Source organism: Lycium barbarum, chromosome 2 (assembly GCF_019175385.1).
Source record: "Lycium barbarum isolate Lr01 chromosome 2, ASM1917538v2, whole genome shotgun sequence".
NCBI classification, from domain to species: Eukaryota; Viridiplantae; Streptophyta; class Magnoliopsida; order Solanales; family Solanaceae; genus Lycium; species Lycium barbarum.
In genome coordinates, this window is record NC_083338.1 from 367,226 (window position 1) to 390,376 (window position 23,151).

The window sequence follows — 23,151 nt, forward strand, 5'->3', positions numbered from 1 at the left end:
ACATTGAAAAAAAATTGAATCCCATATTTTTGGGCCCCATATTCAACAACATCCAGTATTAAAAAAATTGTAAAAAAAATTGTGGGCCCCATATTAAACAATATCCAGTATTAAAAAAAAAGTGGAACTCACCACATCCAAACTCACGGGAAAAAAAAGGTGGACCCCATATTAACAAAATTAAGCAATATTGAAAAAAAAAGTGAATCCCATATTTAAAAAACAAACAATGTTAAAAAAAATGTGGGCCCCATATTAAACACGATGCGTATTCATAGCAAACACTAATATAATAAAGTTTTAAATACGGAGCACAAACTACAATGTTATATTAATCGTGTTTTGAACATAGTATCCCATATTGACAAAATCAAGCAATATATATATAAAACAAAAGTGAATCCCATATTAAAAAATAAACAATGTCAAAAAAAAAGTGCAGACTTTGTATTCTTAGCAAACACTAATATAATAAAGTTTTAGATACGGAGCACAAATTACAATGTTATATCAATCGTGTTTTGAACATAGTGTATATATATATATATATATATATACATAAAAATAATGCAAACTAATAATGTCCAAAAGGGTGGCCCCATACTAAACGACACCAAGCAATATAAAAAATAAAAATAAAAAAAGAAGAAACTATATAAAGCATGGGTTCATCGTCCGTTGTCCCTTTAAAAAAAAAAGGAAGAAAAAAAAGTGAAACTGACCACATCCAAACTCACGGGAAAAAAAAAATGGACCCCATATTAAAAGAATCAAGCAATATTAAAAAAAATGTGAATCCCATATTAATAAAACAAACAATGTTAAAAAACAAATGCTTAGAAAATCAAACAATTAAATCAATAATGATGGACTCTTTAGAATAAGGAAAAAATCAATTTCTACTTTGTTTCGTTTTAAACATGTAAAATTAATTTAATAATTTGAATTAAAATTATCTAAATCAAAATTTGATAAAAAATAATAAGTATTTTACACCGTTAAATTAATCGAATTAAAATTGAAAGTATCAACTGATGCTTAAATATTGCTATTGTTTTATCTCAAAGAGAGGAAAATAGTTTCTTTTTAAACAAGTCTTCTCTTTTAAAAAGTATTAATAAATTTTCGTAGCAAACACGAATAAAATAAAGTTCTAGATACGGAGCACAAACTACAATGTTATATTAATCGTATTTTGAACATAGTATATATATATTATCATTATCTAAACACAACTACATATACATAGATACACTATAATCCGAAATGTTGGGCCCGTGCTGGCCATCTAGTCTTTTCCAAGTTAATGGGAGAAAAAGCATTAAACGGTCCACGAGCATTAATAGTCTGCATTCTTTAAGATAGTGGTGCATTTTCGGTCCAAATTACATTACTTGTGAGTTTTAAAATAGAAATAACTATCGTGTACATAATTTTATGAAAATACCTTTTTTTCATAATAATAATAATACTACCTCCCTTCATTTTTACTTGTCCACTATGAATTTTGCACACCCCTTAAAAAATAATAAATAAAGTGCTTAATTTAGCATGATACCCATATTAATTGGTACATAGTTGTAATGAATTTGAAAGATAATTTGAAATGAGTAATTAATACTATGGAGAAAAAAAAATTGTGTTGTCTTGACATGCTTAAAATAACAAGTAAAGGTGAAAATCTATTTTTAGAATACTGGACAAGTACAAGTGAAAAGAGGGAGTAATTTTTAGTTTGATCTTCGGTTTCTACTTTTGTTAACTTATTTTTGTTTTGTTAAGTTGGCTTTTGGATCCCTTCCAAGTTAATGGGAGAAAAAAGTGTAAAACATTCCATTTTTTTTTTTCATTCCATTATCTTTAGACTTTGCACAAAAGACGGAGCATTAATAAAGTCTGCATTCTTTAAAATAGTGGTGCATTTTCAATGCAAATTCTAATTACTTGTATGTTTTTTTAAGAGAAATAACTCTCGTGCACACAATTTTATCTCAAGCCAAAATAGGTAAAATCTATTGCACATATTTTGTCGACGATAGCCCATCGATGAAAACCGATACCACCTCAAAATATTCGCAAATAAGAAAAATTACTACTAATATTTTTATTTTCAATTTTTGATGGACAACAATCGAAATGTTAGTAGAAATTGCAACAACAACAACATACCTAGTAAAATCCCACAATATGAGATCTGGGGAGGGTAAAGTATACGCAAACCTTATCTTTATTTCGAAAGATAAGGAGACTGTTACCAAAAGACTCTCGGCTCAAGAGAAAACATGACGAGAAAATATTAGATAAGCACAAGTAGTTCAAAGCAAAATGAAAATGAAACTAATGAAAGCGAAAAAAACATAATAAAACAGTCTTAAGGTACTAAAAAAAAGCTCAACTCATTGAGGAGCTTGATTTGATGATTAACTTCAGTTAAGAAGATAACAAGTTGAAAGGCCTAAAACAATTCCTAACTTGAACAAAACATTTGAAAGAAAAATTAAATGGATTCAAGTAGAACTTTCTCGAATGTATCAAGAAGTTGATCCATACTGCGAGTCAAATATGATACTCGGGCTAAGGACCAGATTGGTAATTTTTCTTACATCTCCCACCCTCACGGAGCTCAGGTATTTATTCTAATTCAATCTAAGAAAAAAAAAACACGCTTGGTGGGATTTGAAAGGCCTAAAAGAATTCCTAACTTGGACAAAACATTTGGTACAACATAGGCAAATCCCAAAAAGCAGCATCATTATTACAATCATGAAAATTCTCCAAATACTCATTCACTCCATTCATAGCATATACTGATGCTGAAATCTGCCCCTCTTCAACCTTCATGTGTTCAAATTCAGGTATCTGCTCTTCAAGATTTTCTTTTGGTACCTCCTGAAATGTACCAAATTTTTCATCATCCAAAAAAATCCTATCAAAATCAGTTGAAAATTTTGATGAATGATCAATATTGTTAGACCCCATTTGATCTAATTCAGCCATAAAGAAACTCAAATCAGGCTTGTATGCATCATCATCACATGTCTTAGATTCTTGATGGCTTCTTGATCCACTAGCTGCCACAGGACTAAAACTATTGCCAACACTAAGTGAACTTTTTGAAGTTGAAATAGTACCAGTGGTGGGATTTTTTGTAGTACTTTTGGGATTGATCTTGTTGAGGTTTTTCTTATGGTTGAGGAGGTTTCTGATTTTCATAGAAAGAGCAGGGTTGACAGGGGCATGATTATGGAAATTCGTTCGCGTATTTGATCCTCGGAGAAGAAAAGCAGCCTCATCATAAGCGCGAGCAGCTTCCTCAGCTGAATCAAATGTCCCGAGCCACATTCTGATCTTTTGTGTTGTGTTCTTGATCTCTGCAATCCATTTTCCAGAAGGCCTTTGTCTTACACCAACAAATTTTCTCTGTTTTGGAACTTTGGGACTCCATTTTTTGGTGGAATCATATACTTGTTCTTGTTCCATGGGAGCTAGAGGGAGAGATATTTAAGAGAAAAAGGACTAAGAGGAGAGGAATGAGAGAGTTGTTTAAACAAGAAGAGACAATGTTAAGGTTCTTTATACAAGTCTTTGGAGTTTATGGGAGCTTTGTCTTCATTTACTTGTTCTTTCTTAAGTTGACTGAAATATCAAAGTTTGTGAAACATCGAGGGTTGTGATGAGATAGATAAAATTTCTTCAACCTTAATCATAGGTCTTGGGTTCGAATCCTGATTATGAAAAAAAAACCTTATAGGGACCACGTTTTTCCTGAAATGAGCTTCACACGACGCGAATCTGGATTAGTCGAGCCCCAATACAAGTACTGAACATTGAACGCAAAATCTAAAAATATTGAAGTGTGTGGTGAGGAGGTAACGAATAAGTCATGAAGGCAAAATGACTTGTTTAACACGAATGATTAAACCAAATTATAATTGTTTAAAAATATTTAATGTTTGTTGTGTGTGTTTGTTAGTTTGTTATGTTTGCTGCATTTTTGCAAGGCATGCTCTAAGTCTCACACTCACGCACGTTCTTTGTTTTTTTGGTTAAATGGGGTGGAAAATGATGCCTTAGTTTTAGACCTTTTATCTCTTCTAGACATTCTTTCTTTCTTTTAATATATTTTGGATGATCAAAATACCTAACATATCAACTGGTATATGTCTAATTAATAAAGGGTCCATGGGATTTTTTTTTTATCTCAATTTTCAAGTACTTTGTGATGATGACATTGCATGTATTTTTAAGTGCTATTGATGGTGGCATTGTTCATCATCATCCTTAAAAGGCACATTTTGTAATCTTTGCAGACCATGAATATCATTATTTGTGCCTGCAAAAGCACATAAATGATATGGTATGATTATCTTAACAAAGAGGGTTGTTACTTGTCCTGCCGAGGGGTACGATAGAATGAATAGAATTCTTCCGACTTTAATTAACGGTCTCGAATTTTAGCTCTGAAAAAAGGCAAAATCGTTGGCAAAAAGCATTTTCCCCTTTAATGGTTCTGAAACGGCAAATCTGAATTAGTCCGACTAGTGAGTACTAAATACCAAATGTTGTGACATAAAAAAAAAATCATATTTTTTTTCAAGAAAATATGATGGTTTTCGAAAATGAAAAAGATTAGTCCACTCAACTAATGAAGATGCTGAAAATTGATAATAGAAGTTACAAAATCTTTTCTAAAAATATCATTTTAAAGATTTCACAAGAAAGGTAGAAACATACAAAATTTGAGACATGTTAAGCAGTACGTGATTCTAGATACTGTGTCGCAAAGTGCAAAAAGTATAGTATACTTGTATATTAAAAGAAACAAAAGTCAAATGTGGTCTAGTTCTTGACAAAAATAGCATAATATTTGGTGATTAGGACAACTTTGCACTTGGTCAACCACAAAACTAAGTTGCAATCACGAAGCTGGCCTGCCCTTTATGTTTTACTCTTTTCATCATTTTCGTAAATAATTTATCGTACTTTGGCCTTCCAAAATCTGCCATTTGGATACATCTCATCCTTCTAACTAAAATTTAAAATACAACAAGATATCCTCCAACAAATATAATTAAGGTTAGTTTCATGGAGACTATAGTAGGTACAAGAGAATCTTATGGTTGCACGCTGCATTTTATAACATCAACAACTAAACCTACCAAGTTTCTAATAAGGGGAGAGCTACAAGTCTATTTACAGGTTCGACAGAACCCAATAGCTTTGACTCAGACTTTATATTTTGTATTTAAAAAATTCACTTAATATATACAAATAATTTATTCAGAACCTGATAAGTTACCTTTTCTCTAGAATTCAGAACTTATAAATTCAAAATTCTAATCTTGCCGATGTTTGTGATGTACAGGAATATGGGAGCTTTTGTGTTAGTTGAGAATAGTACTAAATTGGTGATCCATTTGAGTTGAAAGATACCCAAAAATGGAGAAATGTTGCATCAATTCATGAGTCTTGCTAGATAGCTGGTACAAATATCTACTAATACTTCTCGATTCTAAACTAGTTGGTGCACTAATGCTGCATTTTTCTCAATCGTAGTTCAGTTTCTTCTACAACTTCGACCATTTGTCTGAAACCTTCTGGAAAACTTTAGACCAAGTACCTAAGGTTTCGCCTTAAACTTTTACATAGGTAGTTCTGTTTGTTCTATCACTTCAGAAGCAAAAAAACAGTAAAGTATCCGATTAGGAATTGATTTTGCTTGATGCTACAATTCAATATGCTTCATATTAGTAAGTAAAAATGAGTGCACTGCTAAATGTATTTTCCACATTCAATATGATCTTGTTATATTCTTCTTTAGTTTGGAAGTAGAACTCAGACCAACTTCAGGCTATTGGTCTGCATTTGAAGTTCAAAAGCGTTGCAAAGTTCAAACTGCAGCACCTGCACTTCAATTCAATATTTGTACCAAAGATCAGACAAAGAGGAGGGGAAGAAGAAGAAGAATAGTGCAAGAAAAGAGGAACGAAATAGGACATACCATTAAATGCAATTATCGATTATTTTGTTCTGTATCAACCTTTAGTTCAAGTGTCTAAATGAGAAAAAAGGGGCAAGTTTGAGTGGCGATAAATGTATTCAGCCTAAATTTTGAGTTCGTAAAATTATAGAATTAGCACATACACCTCCACTTCTGATCCTTGTAATGGCATAACCACCTCCATAAACTTTTTAAATGAAAACAACGCAAAAAAACAGATGAAAATAAGCTCCAAGTTAAGAAATTTTCTTGACTGAATGCAAATAAGCTAGCACTACCAATCAGACAAAACATCAGAATTACAACCAACATAATCCAATTATCCCTTCAATGATGTTTGGTTCCTTCTATGATGTTTGGAATAGTAATGCTGCTTAAAGAAGTATACAATACATTTAGATATTACAGAATATATATTCCGTCTTCTGTGCTCACAACTGCTACACTCTTGAAGTATAAAAAATGCTTGATCCAACAAATTGCAATTGTAGTAGTTCCATTGAATTGGTTAAAAGTTAGCATCTTCTTTAGGTTATAGAAGGGATTTCAATTCCATCTCCTCCCGAGGCAAAAGATATGACCATGCTGATTCCATAATGTCTGGTGGCAGTGCTGTTTGCTGAAGATGCCTCAATACGTTAATCATGCGATTTGCAGTTTCTTCTGTAGCGAGATCCTTTGCAGAACATAGAACCTACACAAGAAGTAACAGTAAATTACTGAATGTTTACATATACATTAATTTAGTTTGTTAATGAGTCATATCGACAAATCATTCAATTATCTCAATGAAATTTAAAGGCAAAGGCAAAGAAACACGGGAATGTTACTTAAAGTTAGATCCTTGAAAGGTATTTCAAAAATTTTCATTTTTTATTTTTTATAAAAAATGGATTTATCTGAACTAATACATGATTTTCTTTTAGTCTTTCTAGGATCGGGTCTTCTATAGTTGTACTATTTAACCGCTCTGCTTCAATAAACCTTTTATTTTTATTTTTAAGTCAAATCAAAACTTAAAAAGCAGAACACAAACAAGGAATACTGACAAATGTTAACTTTTTAAAAATTTCATAAGGTTCTAATGTTCTGCTTACAAGAATAGATAGAAGAATCACAGTTGCAAAATCTTTCAATCAATAAAAAAACGAACAACTCAATCTAGCATCTACCTAGTAGTTTTGATTACAGACTAACTAACCTCTGAAAAAACTAAAACAACTTTTGGAAGGTTTTGATAGTTGGGACCAAGAAGTTCTCTGTCTGACCTGCAAGTTCAGAAGAGTAAAAAGGCGTAAATACAGTAACAACCACCAGCAAGATGACTTTTGCAAGTCAGATCTCCACATAGAGAAGTTAATAATCCATCTGTATTTACAACAACGTGCAGAAGTTCGAGAAATCATGTGGATGCAGGAAACAATTAGAGCAAACTAATCCAGTACCTTTCCACCATTGAACATAACAGTTCATGAACAAATATGGCTTCTTGCAAGTCAGCTTTGATAGGCAGGCAATTCAACCAAGCTGGAATAACCTACCAAATTACCATAATTTGACGGGTAAGTACATTCACAGTGAAACAAAACCTTAGTGAAAGGTATTAAAAAATGACACACACCGTCGTACCAGTCACATGAAGAAAATTTTTGCAGTCAATTTCCTTACAATGAAATTGTCAAACCTAGCGTTCGGAGATCATGAATTGAAATGAATTGGGAAAGTGAAGGAGCTGAGGTATTAGCTTAATTCACGAAAGGGGAGGATGAGCCAGAAACGTGGATACAACATGTGCACACGTGAGGTCCAGCTGGCCACTTAATAAATGATCGTAGGGCTCAGCTTCAATCTCAGAGGCGGCTAGCAATTATCGGAGGGGGTTAATCCTACAACTTCTGTCTATAACAGAATAACGAAGGGAATCGCAGCTCATAATTTTCTAACTTTCCTCTCAAATTCTCTTCTCTCCCTAACATCTTTTTTGCCCTAATTGACCATTGCATGCTACGAAGCTCATTCATGGAGTTTCATTGCCTATGCGTTCTACTGTTTCTAAGCCTGTAACGTTTGTTCATCAATAAAATCCCAATTTGAGCTATTCAATTCGCAATCACTGTTTTTGTTATCTATTTCCATTAAGGACATTACACAAACATACGAAAGTGTCTACAATTCCTTTTCCACCGACTAAAACACCTTCATCTATAGTTTAATTAAATAGGTAAAAAGGACAAAAAATCTTAAAAAATTGTATATGTAGGTATCATCTGAAAAATGAGAAAGAATCTCAGATTACATGTATACAAAAAAAAAATACATGATATGTCCTTTTTCGGATGTGATTAGAAAAATAAGGAATTAGTTTGGGGTATCTAAGAGTTGGGAGAACAACATGAAAACACGAGAACAAAAAAATTAAGAATGCAAAAACGAATAAAAGAACATACCTGGGCTGAGTCGATAGTTTCCCCATGAAACTGACATATCTTACCAAGCGCAGAAACAGCATTATCATATGCAAATTCATTCTCAGGTTCGCGAGCTCGTAAGTGTATTATCACTATATTGATCCTTGACAGAGCCTCTGGTTCAAGTCATAAGATTAAGTAAATACACAGAAAGCATATCACTTCTCGTCCCTTCTCATGATGATTCAAAGGGTCTCAATATCACATTCAACAGTATCATACCTCCTACAAAAGGTCTGAAAGAAGAACGACCATATTCCGCCCAAAGCACGAGTCCATAAAGAGCACTCTGAACATGACATCAGCATAAGCACAAATATGAATGCAACTTGACTTAAATATATTACCACTAAGATGTACGAACCCGTCTAACACCTGGGTCTTCGTCATTGCTTGCGTCCAAAATTAAAGGAAGACATGAATCATAGTACCTATTTTTACAAGAAGTAACTATCAAATGTGGGAAACCATTTAAGAAAACCTATACAACTATATAGACCTACGTTAGAGCTGCTTCAGGGCACTCCTCCATAAGAAGACAAAAGACACCAATAGATGTGAGTCTCTCAGCAATTGTTTTTTCCTTGGCCTTCATAAAAGCAAGAAAAAATGAATATAATGAAAAACAAACTAGAAGGTTACGACTATATTGGTTATAACTTACCCACATAGGTAACAAATATGTTGACAACTCATCAAGGAAAGGCAAGAAAGAAGCCTTAAAAGTTCCGATCAATGTGTGCAATATATAGCGGACCTAATAAAAAGGATAGAATGATTGGCTAATAATAGTTGATTCAAATTGAAATGCTAGTAGAAAGACAAAACGGTGTGCTTCTGCATTCTTATATAAAACATACATTATCGAAAACTCTTTCTTCCTGATTGCTTTCCTTCGACAACAACTCAGCTTCTTCATCATCGAAATCTTCCATTTTCTCTCTCTCTCTGAGTTCTTGTTTTCTACTTGAACTGTCTGTAATGACATGCTTTATCTCATCCACGATGCTACGAACCTGACCTTCATTGAGAAGTGGCCCACAAATCTGAAAGAAGACACAAAAGGATCATAATAACAGAAACATTTCTTTGCCATTCTAACTTACCTGCTGCTGGTTTTGCTGTTCCTTGTTTTGACACTATTAATAATAGCCGTAACTTGTCTTAACATGGATTATATGAAAGGAAGTTTTTCTCTATGGAGCCAAGCTAATACAAAGTTAATAAGCTGTTTGTCAGACTCGCCAGTCTTGCCTAGTCATGTCAAGAAAACTTTGGCTACTGCGCTATACAACAACAACAACAACAACAACCCAGTGCAATCCCACAACGTGGGGTCTGGGGAGGGTAGAGTGTACGCAGACCTTACTCCTACCAAGGTAGGACGGCTGTTTCCGAAAGACCCTCGGCTCAATAAAAAATATAAAAAGAGGTTAGTAAATTTAATTGCACACGCAAATTTTAAGCATTTTATTGGTTTAACCATGTTTTAGTTTGTAGGTATAAATTAACTAAGGAGCTTCTACATTAGTTGATCTCCTACATATATATTAGGCAATGCAAGTTATTGCTCTTTGTACCCTTCTCCTCTATATAAGAGTTGTACTTAGCTTTATTCTGCTACTAGCAGAATATAACTGATATGAATTTGGACGAATGATGTGTTTAGATCTCTAGTGAAGGAAAAGAAATAGGATCATAGATTTAGAGTGACCTTAAGTTGGAATTATTTACTCTGTGGGAATGTAAAGGCCAATATTTTGATCATATATAAAAAGTTCAACCTGCAAACTTGGATCAACAAGATTAAAGAAACCGTATTAAACATAAACCAACCTGCAGACAATCGTCCAATTCGCTCAACATGACTACACACATTTCTGTCTCAAACTCCTGCATGAGATAACATATCAAATATCACTTATTTATTATCCAAATGCATCGAACATAAGCATTTTTTTTATGACAAGGGAATCTCGCAGCCGCTACACTTTGGATGTGAACAGGGTAAACCCTGCTCCTGTGCGATAGTCCGCAAATAACTCACACTAGGCAAGCCATGTGTGGCAAGTTCGACCCAGAAGGCAAATCTCCTACTTTCGTAGATAGGGGGTTTCAAACCTGAGACCTCCATTATGAAAGCTCCATGCTCAACCAACTTATCCACCCTTGCGGGTTCCGAACATAAGCATTCTCCCACCAAAAAAGGAAGAAAAATAAACAACATGAGTATTGATGTTAAGAACAACCTTATGCAAAGCTTCAACCAAAGCCAGTATTATATGGTCTGACAACTTCGTGAAATATGACTCACTTTCGTCTTGAGCAACCCCTTTCTCAACAGCCAGCTTAGCAGAACGCAACAGGAGGGGCATGGCTTAAACAACAAAACATATTAAATTGCATCAACAACTGGAAAAAAATATATGAAATCACGAGAATTCTCACCTAAAACAGCATATTTCCTGACAGGTTTGTGGGTATAGAATTTCAAAAGTGAAACAAGGATTGAAACGGCCTGTTTCATACATTAAGCAATTGATATCACTTGTTTAATTTGACTTCTTACAAAAGCCATGAGAAAAAGAAAACACGTAGGTGATCATTCATGCCAACCTGGGAAATCCATGGGTAAAAGTCTTCCTTCAATATACGAGCATACCCCCATAGCATTTTACAGGCTGTGGCTTTTATCTCTAGTGTCCCTTTACTGCAAGATTTGAAGCTTAAGTAAGATTTATTGTACTAGCAATCAATCATATCCAATAGAAGTAATTATTTGGCTGAATACATATTTAGCCACATGAACTTGTCACATAATTCAATTTAGGCACTTTAACTAAGGATATAACCTATTGAGCACTTAATGTTAGTTAAGAGTGTACCTATTGGACACTCATTTGAAAATTCCACACAAATTAAAGAGTGTGACCACACTCGCACCGATGTGAATGAACTGAATAGAGATTTGAAAGAATTGGATTATGTGAAGGGGAAAAGTTTTTTCCCAACGAATTAAACCGGCAGTTAGAGGATGATCACTTCGTGTTTTGGGTCTAACAGTGTGGATTTTCGCCCCTTGATTGGTACTAGAATTATCAAAATATCATTCCTTAATTCTGGACTTTTGTTTGAACTGTGGCACATCTGAAGTTTGAAATTTAATTGATTAGAGAATATTAAAGACATATGATATATAATTAAATATTTATTTAGAACTAATAAAATAATTAAAATAATAAAATAGTACTATAACATATTATATCTCATTTATTTGAAATTTTTTGCATATTTGTTTCAGACATCCTACCTTTCGGAAACAGCCATCCTACCTTGGTAGGAGTAAGGTCTGCGTACACTCTACCCTCCCTAGACCCCACGATGTGAATTTCACTGGGTTGTTGTTGTTGTTGTTGTTGTTGTTGTTGTTGTTTCAGACATCCAACTTAATCTTGTGTAGTTCATTTTTACTATCGTTGTATCTGACCGGCAGCTCGAAGTACATGTTTTTAGCTACATTCTACCTCATATTTTTTTTTATATGTTCTTGTGTTTAAGTTCATTTCTTTCACTTTATCTATTCGTGGGCAATCCTCACTTGTTGAGCCAGCTTTTAGGGCTCATTTGATACAAGGGATAAGGATAAATAATCCCGAGATTATATTTAAGATGAGTGTATTCCAGGGTTCGGTTGGGTCAAAATCGCAGTATAACTAATCCCGGGACTGTAGTATTATTTTATTCCTGTGGGAAGCTGAAATAATTAATCCCAAGATAAGTTATCGTGGGATGACTTGTTTCCAACGAAACGGCCCGATAGAGTTGAGTTAGACCCAAGATCAATTTTCTTATCATAGCTCAACACCTCTAGCATGTGTAACCGGATTTTGGATTTCAACCTTGGACTTTAACACCGATAGACATTTGTGAGAATGGACTTGTCAAGAGTTGGCTCTCTGATAGTATTTGGAAGAATTTGAGAACCTTAAGTACGACATTTATAAAACACTTTGGATGCCTTTTATACCCAATGTAGGTCAACTATATAACTCAATAAAATAAAAGAAGAAGAAATCTAAATGAGCTTCACAAATTACGGAAAAAAGTCAAACCTCAATGATAAAAGCTTACCTATTAAGTCGAGCACATTGAAGTAAGATGGGCATGACTACATTCATGTAAGGAAGAAAATCCTTTCCCATGCACTCGCAAATTCTACCACATGCCTGTGATGAAATAACGAAAATAAAGAGAGGCCCATCTAGAAAACAATTATGATCTTAAAATCAAGTGATTAACACATACATATAGCATGTCTATAGTAATAGTTGGATCATCCACCTTTGCTTGTAATGACATAAGCATTTCCATAACCTTTAATGACAACATCAAAAAAAAAAGGAAACAAATGAAAAGTAATTAAGCTTCATGTTGAGAAATGACCAGTGAAAGAAAATGGAAAGAGGTAAACCAAAATAGAATTGATATGAGGAAAGATATCCCTGCCATTATCTTGCTGTGAAATTGACCTACTTTGTAATAAAACAAAAACCAAGCCATGGTTACGGAACTAAAGAATATATGTACTGGATCCACCGGCTATAATTATTAGTAGAAGACCTGCTTTGCGTCATCTCTAAATTTCTCTTTGCCAGCAGCCATCGCGACACCGCCTATGCACATCATTGCAGGGGGAAGAAGAATGAGATTAGATTGAAGAGCTGCGTTTCTCAGGACAGTTATCAAGTGTGGCATGACAGTGTCATAGCAGGTTCGCAAGTGCTCCTATTGGCGTATAATATATTAGCCTTCATGATTCATAATATAGGTACAAATATAATTGAGTTGAAAAAAAATGCGCCAGTTAATACCCTAATAGATTGAGCTGTATAACTGATTGCATGTAATGCTTCTTTTTGGACAATTTGTTTGTCATTCTGCATTTCAACGAAAAAAAAATATCAGTTTCTTGCACACTTGTGAGCAGTGAAATTCCTCTGTAATTTGATTGCCTCTATATTTGCTCACCTTTATAAGTACAAGCAGCTTGTTAACTAATCCATCTAGGTGAGGTATCAAAATTTCTGGCTTGCCGATCGCACCGAAGGCGCAGAGAGCTGCTGCGGCAATTGCCTATCAAAATGCCAAAGAGTAAAAGGAGAAAATTAGTTGGCATCAACAACTGAATGGAGAAGTAATGTCGCATCTATCAAAATTATTAATCTCTAAACTCCTCTACAATTTTCATAATTTCTCTCTTATTCTCTCTTATTTTCTTGTGTGATAAAAATAACTAGTAAAACCCTATTTATAATAGTAAGGAACCTATTTTAATCTCAATACAGGAAAACCTATTCCTACACTAATATATGTTATTTAAAAACCATGAATATAAATGTTGGTTGACCAAAATATCTTTCAAATATTAAACGACTTTTCTAACATTGATTATTTCATTACTTTGGATAATAATATACAAGGAAAGGACACAATTGGAATAATGCATGTTAGGATAAAAAGTTGTAGTAGACTAGGAATTTAACTTATGGTAATAAACTCTAATCCTATTAGGAATCAATTAACTCACGTTAACCGACTTTTATTCTCTCTCTTTCTCGTCAAAGCTGCTATTAACATCTATGATGCAATGGTTTCTTATCTTCTAAATTATGAGCTCTCTTGGTTGTTGGTCTCAAACCCGTAAGGTGAAGCATGCTCATTCCTTTTCTCTTTTTTTTCTTCTTTATATGTTTATTTTATTAGACGATACATTTATAAGGGTGTAATTTTGATAGTTGTTATTTTTGATAGTTATTATTTTTGCTCTTCGAGCTTTTTTTTATTTTGGTATTTAATTTTTGTGTCAAAAGTTTGGATCAGTGCAGAAGAATTGAGTTTGCAATGATTTATGAATCAAATTAGCTTTCTATAATTAAGTAGTTGGTTAATATGCAAGTTTTGTCTAGGCTATTACTTAACTATTAGTTCTATGCTTTTGAATCAAAACACTTTTAAGTGATTATTTAATTTTTGAGGTAATATAATAGTAATATTTTGAAATTCATATAATAAATACATTTAATTAAAAATAATATTATCTAATATATTTACTATGATCAAGATTGATTGGAAACGACGTGCAACTGCACGTTCGTAGAGACTAGTTTGACTATAAATTCTAACTGGACGTGGATTAAATTATCAAATCCTAACCAATTTTTGTTTCATACAATTTTGAATTATTAGTTTTAACATTCTTCCGTAATTCATTATTGTACATCTAATTATCCACTTGTTACCATCTTCAAATTGTTGAGTTACTTGTTTCCAATCCATCAATTGTTGAAACACTTTCTCTTCAATCATTATAAATCTTAACTGGACATGGATTAAAATATCAAATCTTAACCAATTTTTATTTCTTATAATTTTGAATTATTATTTTCTACATATATTAAAAGTGGGAATAACCATAGTGAAAAGTTGTAAGACAAAATGCCCATAGAAAGTTGATAGACCTTTATGCCCTTTAAAAGTTATATTAATCTTTTACAAATTATTAAAATATTAATCAAATATCTTTTCCAATGAATTTGAAAAGTTACTATAAATGATTCAATATAGACCAGATTCAGAACTGAAATTGAAATTGAATAGTCATACCCACTATTCAACTTGAAAACAGAAGAAAATAAAACCTCCAAATGAGGAACTTGCCTCAAACATTAATCTTTTATAACTTTATTTATTTTATCGATCAATTTTTTAACTTTATTTATTTTATCGATCAATTTTTTAACTTTATTCATTTGTAATTCTGATCAACTCAGGGGACTTTGAACAGTATGTATGTATGAAGCCGAAGTTATCAGTTTTCTTCTTACACTTTTATATTTTGATGTAATTATATTCTTTCACCTTGAGAGTCTCATATGCCTGGTTTTATAGTTGCACCTTTTTTTCAAAATTAGTATAAAATCAACTGTGAAAAAATAAAGTTAATTTTTTGGAAGAATAAATATCATAGATATTTAGAAGAGTTTCTAGAAAGTTGTATCGTAGTAGCTTTGATATTTATGCTTATGAAATGTCTAAAAATTCTAGACACTTAGATATTTGTAGAGGATAGAATTATCTACATCCTAGAATAATATTTAGATGCTCTAGAGTAGTGTTAGAAGATAAGCCTAACTAGATATTTTGTAGATATATCTAGATAATTCCATTTAGAACTATCCCTACACAAGTATAAATAGGGATGACCTTAGTCATTTGTAATCAACCCAACACAACCCACTTCAAAGCAATTCAAGTAAACACTTCCTTTCTAAAGCTTCCTCTTCTTTAGTTGAATTTTTTTATCTTAGTTAACGATTTTGGGATAGTAAAAGATTTTCTGAATTTACTTTTCTTCTGCTATATTTCTCTACATGGTATCAAAGCCATAGTCACAAGTTGGCTTCTGGATTTTATTTCAAGATCGGGTTGGTGGTAGATTCAACTGGTTTCCTAAATGGATTTAAGCGGCCGTGTTAATCGACTGGGGATGGAATTGTTGAATCAATCCAATTACAAGGTATGAAAGACATGTATGGAGTCATACCTTGTGGGAGAGGATTTGTGGGATGTAATAAATGATAGTTACACGAGTCTTCCTATTGACGAATCGGAAAATAATAGCACATACAAGAAGTGAAAGCAAATTAATGTGAAGGCGGAGTTCGTCCTGAAAAAGTCCACCTCTCACAACTTGTTTGATCATATTATAAGGTGCAAATCAGCTCATGAAATTTGAAGGATCCTTAATCGTTTATTCAATAAGAAGGATGAAGGGTGGCTACAGATCTTGGAGAATGAATTGTCTAACACCATTCAAGGTAATTTTTCTATTGCCGAGTATTTTTTGAAGATTAAGAACTTATGTTAAAAGATCTCATTATTAAATCCGGATGAGACTATCTCTGAACCACGAATGAGAAGAATTATCATTCGTGGTTTGAAGAAAAAATATATTCCTTTTGTTATATCAGTTCAAGGATGGGCTCAACAACCATTCTTGGAGGAGTTTGAGAATCTTTTATCATCACAGGAGCTACTAGCCAAATAGATGGCTAATGTGTCTATCAAAGAAGGGGAAGGAAATGCTCTTGTTGCTAACAAGAGGAATTTTAAAGGAAGACAAGAGCGAAGTGGCTCAAGAGATATGACACATTCTCAAATCCATGAGGGTTCAAGCTCGTCAAGATAGAAGGACGATTCTTCTAATCATTATGGTAAGAAGTCTATTAAATTTCTTGATTTTAAAATTAATTATAAAACAATAATACACAGTTTAGGATGTTTCACCTCTCAATGTGTGGGTACAATCTCCGTACATTTTACTCTTCTCAGATCCCACTTGTAGGACTACACCAGGTACGTTGGTGTTATTGTTGTTGTTGTTGTATACAGCTTAGTATATTTTCTAACAATATTAGCCGAAAAATGTCAGATGCTATAATTTCTTAGCTTTGTTATATCATTTATATTAATCATATAAATTTATTAATTATCAAAATAAAGTAAAATTAATGAATTAGTCCCTTTCCCGAATTTATGTGGCGAAAAAACTCGTTTCATTAAGGATAAAGTGAGAAGTTCAAAACGAAATAATTTCTAAAAATATAGAAAGGTGACATTTTTTTGGGACAAATGTGTGCCACATAAGAATAAGACAGAAAAAGTAGTACCGAACGTCCAAAAAAATATTAAAACCAACCGTTCCATGCCTAATGAAATGAATATTCAATCCAAACAATTTCACATCATTAATTTTTATATGGAATCAACATTTTAACTAAATTTACTAATAAGTAATCAATAAATATAAAATAGATAAAATCAATATATTGAAGGAAGTTATTTGAATATTAACTTTTATTATTTGGAGGTTAATTTTAAATTATCTAATTTGTACACAATCACTAGTTTTAACTTGCAAAAAAATATATTGTTCTTTATATCACTAATAAATAATTCTCAGCTAAATTCATAATAATCAAATCCCCAAGTAATTTACTAGGTAATAACAATTCCAGGTAAATTCCCAAAAAATAATCCCTAGCTAAAGTCGCACCAATAAAATCCCCAAATAATTCCTTAGGTAATAAAATCCCCAGGTAAATTCTCAAAAACTAATCCCCAACTAAATTAGCAACAAAAAAATCCCCATGTAATTTTCTAGGTAATAAAATCCCCAAGTTAATTCTCAAGAAATAATCCCTAGTTAAATTCGTAGGAACAAAATCCCAAATAATTTCCTAGGTGATAAAATCCTCAGGTAAGTCCCCAAAAAATAATCTCCAGCTACATTCGCAAGAAACATTACTTGGGGATTTTTCTACGAATTCACAAAGGCAATATTTTTTTAATATTTTTGATTGTTTACCTACGGAATTACCTAAGAAAATGATATTTGGGGATTATTTTTTCAAATAAATCCCCAAGTAATAATTTGACGCTAAATTTACCTGCGAATTGTCCTGGGAAAATCATATCCGCCAGTAAATATTCTGAAAACTAGAAATTTTTAGATTTTAGCATGAAAATCCGTTGGAATTACATGCAGAAAAAATCCCCATGTAATTCGAGTTTTTCTGGTAGTAGACTTATCTTTCTTATGAAAATTTGTTAATCAACTGTACTACTAGAGCTCCAAAAGCACAGTACTAGAGCTCTTATGGCTGGTTGTTTCATATATCTATGATAATCTAATCTAATCTTGTTTTAGCTTGCAATTGTTTTTTAGGAAACTTGCAGCACTCATAGACGGTAGGACAAACCTGCACTCGTGGATAAGAATCATCCATAGCTGCAGCTAATGCAAGGAATACTTGGTTATGGTATTTTTCTTGCAAATGTGGAGAGAACTGACGCAACAACTCATGAAATGCATAGCAAACTGCCCATCTAACTCGAGGATGAGGATCTTGGCAACAATCGAGGACAATAGTCACCAGCTGCTCCAAATTCTTAATCATCGCCTTTAAGAGGAAAGAAGCCATTAATTCAAGGTAATCACTAAATCCAAAAATAAATAAATCAAAGAGTTCAGCTTTAAAATATACAATAGGGGACTTTGGGCAAATCTATATATATTATAATTGCATGATAAAGACCCGCTTACACACTCTAAATCCTGAAAATTTATTTATCTCTTTACTCAGCTTTTTGAGATTCTCCCCTACTTTTCCCAATTTATGCTATTTTTTAAAAACCCAATAGTAACTTCAACTGCAGAACAACCTTTTGAATGATCAATGTCAGTTTGAGAAACCCAACAGCCACTTCAATTCTAAATCAATGATTTTCTTAATTCTTCTCATTTATACACTAAAACGTTACTCCAATTCCAATCCAACCCTTTCTTACTTCTTCTCGTTTGCGTGCTACGTTATAATTTCAAAATTCCTCTCTTCACTATTAAAAATAACAGCATATGGAAGGGTAGAGAAAATCTCCATTAGCCTATGAAGGTGGCAACAGTGATAACAAAGGACATACGCCGCCCGATTCTCCCATATAAACATTTCGGTATGTTCTTGAGATTGCATAACTATAGTAAAATTATATTCCTTTGTTTTTTTTACCCTTTTTGGGTTTAAATTTTATATGGAGGGTGATGAAAAGTTATTACTTATTAATCAAGATGTCTTTTTCTACTTTGTGGTGTACGTTTCTAATATTTAGTGTGTTTATTGGATTTTTTTTAAAATATTTGCTGAAACAATGGCTGTGGTAAGAAGAAGAGATATGAAGGCAAAAAAAAAAAAAAAAAAAAAAGGAAGATGGTAAGACAAAAGAGCAAAAAATAATACAGTACGTAGTAAATGAACAAGATAAAGAAAAGAAAATAAAGATTAAATTCAGTTTGTATTAGCGTACTTTTGAAGTTAACAGCCTTTCTTTTTATTTTTTTTACTACTAATTTTTTGTGAAATTACATGAATCTTTAAAATATTGTGTTGCCTTTTTAGTTTTTATAATTAAGGAAATTTTAAATTTTATGGCGAGATTCGTTCTCTGCAAAATTATTATGCACGATTGGACTCGCAAAAATATATATGTGTCTCTATTGGTATATATATCCTGACATTCTATGAGCATTTCAATTGATACATATCCTGACATTCTATTAGCATCTCTTTCATTGTTTACTCCTTACCTTTGGAACAAAAATTTTAATCCTATTGACAGTATTGAAGGATGAAAAACTATATTGAGATAAATTTAATTTTAGCGCAAAAAGCCAATGGTTTTTGTCCACATATTTCTCCCAATTTTTTGGGAGTGAGGCAGAAATATGTCATTTTACAAAGTTCAATGCATACATCTTATGGATTGATAGAGGTTTTTTATCGAGGAGCATCCCATTCGCTACACCGCATCGATTTTTTGATGATGAGTTTTGTTTTCTTCAACAAACTATATGTAGTTTGTTGGGAAAATTGACACATCATGGTTTCTCCATTCTTATTTTTTTACACGTTAAAATATGAGAGCTATAAAATTAAAGTATTTAACCTTTTAAGGAAACAATTAAATATGTATTAATTAAATTGAAGAATATTATGTATTCCAGCATTAATTGTATATGAGGAATTAAAATATAATATTTAGAAGATAACATGCAGTTTTAACAATTATATAGAAGATTGAAATAAAATGAAACAATATTTTCGTAATTTTTCTCAAAACAATAGAAATTACTGATAGTATATTTACAACTAAAGCTCTCATAAGTTTTGTTAAAAGTATTTGAATACATTAAAACTATACAATTGAGCAGAGAACAAGTGAAAAATATTTGAATACATTAAAAACAAACAATTGTGAAGAGAACGGGTCAAAAATGACTTTTTCACTTAGTATTCAAGTTTAAATAAAAACATCATTTTATAAGTTTAAGGTTGTAGTCAATTTACTAGTTATCTGATAAATTTAGGCAGTTTGCCACTAAATGCACCTCTTAAATGCTACGAGTTGAAATAATATGCGTTAAAACCAAACCATAGGCATAATTAATCCACAAGTAAGACAATTGTGTACCTTTGAGCAGCCTTCAACAATAAAAGCAAATGCCATGAGAGCTGCATGGCGCTTCTCCCATTCTGGCGCATCCAAGTAAGCAGACAGTTGCTCTATGGCAACATGAGCAATAGACTTACCTCCTAATGCAAGGGAAAACCGCTGTAAACACCTCCTACCAACATGGTAGTTACTTGTAGCCCATGTATCATCAAACACATCAGTCTCAACACTATGCCAAGCAGGGTCATCCTTAATATCTATTAATAACTTCAATAACATTGCGAAACATCTGCTAATAAACAAGGGGACCCTCTTCATCATGCCTGGGGCCCTCTTCTTCGCCTCAACCAATTTTATCAAAAATTCAACTGCCAAGTGCCTCGTCCGGTCTTCCAATGTCTCAGCCCCTGTTATCTCAAACATGGTGGATACCACATCCACGAGCAGACTTCTAAAGAACCTAGGTTCATCCTCGGCCAAGCCTATAAAATATGTCAGGGCCTTCTCGTTTGCAACCTCACCTTTGCTCAAATATGCGTCAGTCAACGTCTTCATCATTCCCGGCAACAAATCCTGGAAACGCTCCTTTTCGTTTGAACTCGGCATACGCTGAATGAATCTGATCACAGCGCTCACGGCTGCGATCCTCACATCTAGATCAAGGGTATCATCATTCAGTGTATTACGGAATAGTGAGTGCAAAGTCTTTGCGGAAGGGACTACTATTGTTTCACCTATTTTACAAGCTAGGTCAGCAAATATGCAGAAAGCTGACTCTTTGAAGTAATTGTTTGAATCAGCGAGGCATTGGTACAAGAATGGCAATAATTCAGGCCAGTTGTTGTCTGGAAGAAGTGAAGTAGCCAACCTGCAAATGTTATAACGGCGCCGTACGGTGATGAATTTTGATTCTTCAAAATTGATGATAGGATTAAGAAGGAAAGACTTGATGGAAGATTGAGTGGAGATGCTTAGTTTGCGCCAAGTGCATATATCTAAGTCAAATGTCGAAATATCATCGGGAGGATAAATAAGCAACCTGCAAAGGAGGTCAGCACACTCGTTGCGAGAATGAATGTTGTCATGTGAAGAGCTGAGAAAATTAACAATTTTAAGAGCAAGGGGGTCGGGATCATTCTGTTTCATTATGTTGAATATGGACTTAGCCTCCGATCGTTTCTCTGTTAGATCGGAGAGAAAGTTTTCAAATTCAGGCCCAAGAATCGCCTCCATGTCAAACAAAGTCAACTCGTAAAAAACTAAAAAAAAAAAAAATACGAGGCAAAAAAGAAAGCTGAAAAACGAAAGGGTAAAGGAGCCCCGTTTTAATGGGAACGGATTGGTAGAATACTCAATTTTTCGTCTCCAACTTCAATTGCTGTAAAAATGGTGGAAATGAAGGAATAGAAAAGACATTGAAGTGGCGCTTTTGTTGGAGGAAAAATGGAGCAGATGCTGGAGTGAAAAATAGAAAAGAGATTAGAAAATTTTAAATGGTGTGAAAAAATTACTCCGGTGTATGGTGGAGTTGTTGGTGTTGTAGTTTCTAAAACTTGATTGGACTTTTTGAGTTTTCTTATTCTTTTCGTAGTTCCCACAAAAAATCTAACGAAGTTGTTAGATATTCACTTTTACAAACTTGAAGGACTATAACTGGGCAGGAGCATAATTAAGGGACTATGTTGAAAGGTAAAGGGTCAATTTTTGTTATTTTCTTCTCTATAAAGGTTCATTTAATTTAGCTTAAAAAAATAACTTATAAGTCGAAAACAGCTTATAAATAAATTAAAAAATTAGGCTGGCTTAATTATTTTTTAAAATTTATTTTAAACACAAAATGATTTATAAATTGATCAGTCAAACACTCAAATAATTTAAAACATCAGCAACTTATAAGGTCAGCCAAACGGGCTCTACGTCTTGGTCAACTTTTCCTCGTGTGAACACTGAACACACATGTAAGAAATATGTGACGAAAGAAAAATACAAAGAAATTATACCTAAGAGAGCAAATTTATCTCTGTAATTCGAGAAAATGGCCAAATTTACCATTATAGTTTGCCCCTACCATTTGCTCCGTTAGGAAAAGTGTATACTTGAACAAAAAGCTAACAACGGTGGCAAATTTATCCAAAAAATATAACAGAAGTTAAATGTAAATTATTTTTTAAAAATAGATGGGTAAATTAGACTCTTTTCCTTATTAAATTTTGTCACACTTATAGTAGAACGGGAAGTGACCGATTTCACCATGGGAATGGAGGTTAAAATTGACCATTTGAAATAGTTAAGGAGCAACTGTTAGTTGAGAAAATATTTTTGAGCTACTTATTTAATGTAAGGGCTCTTTTGTATAATAAATGAAATGAATGATAAAATTATCTCATTTCAAATAGTTTGGGGGTAGAATTGGTCATTCTTCTTTTTAATTTATTACTTTTGTATGAACAAATGTAAATGCTGAGCAAGTAGATAACAAACTTACTAGCAATAAGAGGTAAGATTAATAGACTTTTGAACAAACATAATTTGTATTGCCACCTCTTGCATTTTTTGCTAGGTCAGTCTTGCATCTTGATGTAACTTAATTACTTTGCAGGTTTCTAAGGTGAA

The 23,151-nt window shown here is 32.9% G+C and overlaps 2 protein-coding genes across 3 annotated transcripts; both read right to left on the minus strand.

Annotated features, from left to right (window-relative positions):
- Positions 1–2,461: 2,461 nt before the first annotated feature.
- On the minus strand, positions 2,462–3,925 carry LOC132629187 (ethylene-responsive transcription factor ERN1-like). The gene has a single exon (XM_060344909.1). It carries the CDS (start codon positions 3,478–3,480, stop codon positions 2,698–2,700), a length of 783 nt encoding a protein of 260 aa, XP_060200892.1. The 5' UTR covers positions 3,481–3,925; the 3' UTR covers positions 2,462–2,697.
- Positions 3,926–6,294: 2,369 nt separating this feature from the next.
- Positions 6,295–22,087, minus strand: LOC132624936 (uncharacterized). Of its 2 annotated transcripts, XM_060339707.1 has the most exons (20): positions 20,557–22,087; positions 18,291–18,491; positions 13,498–13,602; positions 13,341–13,406; positions 13,090–13,254; positions 12,775–12,843; positions 12,601–12,695; positions 11,086–11,179; positions 10,918–10,987; positions 10,719–10,846; positions 10,306–10,362; positions 9,330–9,515; positions 9,134–9,226; positions 8,973–9,058; positions 8,834–8,900; positions 8,692–8,758; positions 8,449–8,585; positions 7,447–7,538; positions 7,203–7,269; positions 6,295–6,695 (listed from the first exon to the last, which is right to left on the minus strand). In XM_060339707.1, exons 1-20 carry the CDS (start codon positions 21,769–21,771, stop codon positions 6,534–6,536), a joined length of 3,222 nt encoding a protein of 1,073 aa, XP_060195690.1. In that variant the 5' UTR covers positions 21,772–22,087; the 3' UTR covers positions 6,295–6,533. The 2 variants fall into 2 exon arrangements, with proteins under 2 accessions (XP_060195690.1, XP_060195697.1); XM_060339714.1 differs by lacking the exon at positions 13,498–13,602 and having other exon boundaries at positions 20,557–22,085.
- Between the last annotated feature and the right edge of the window lie 1,064 nt (positions 22,088–23,151).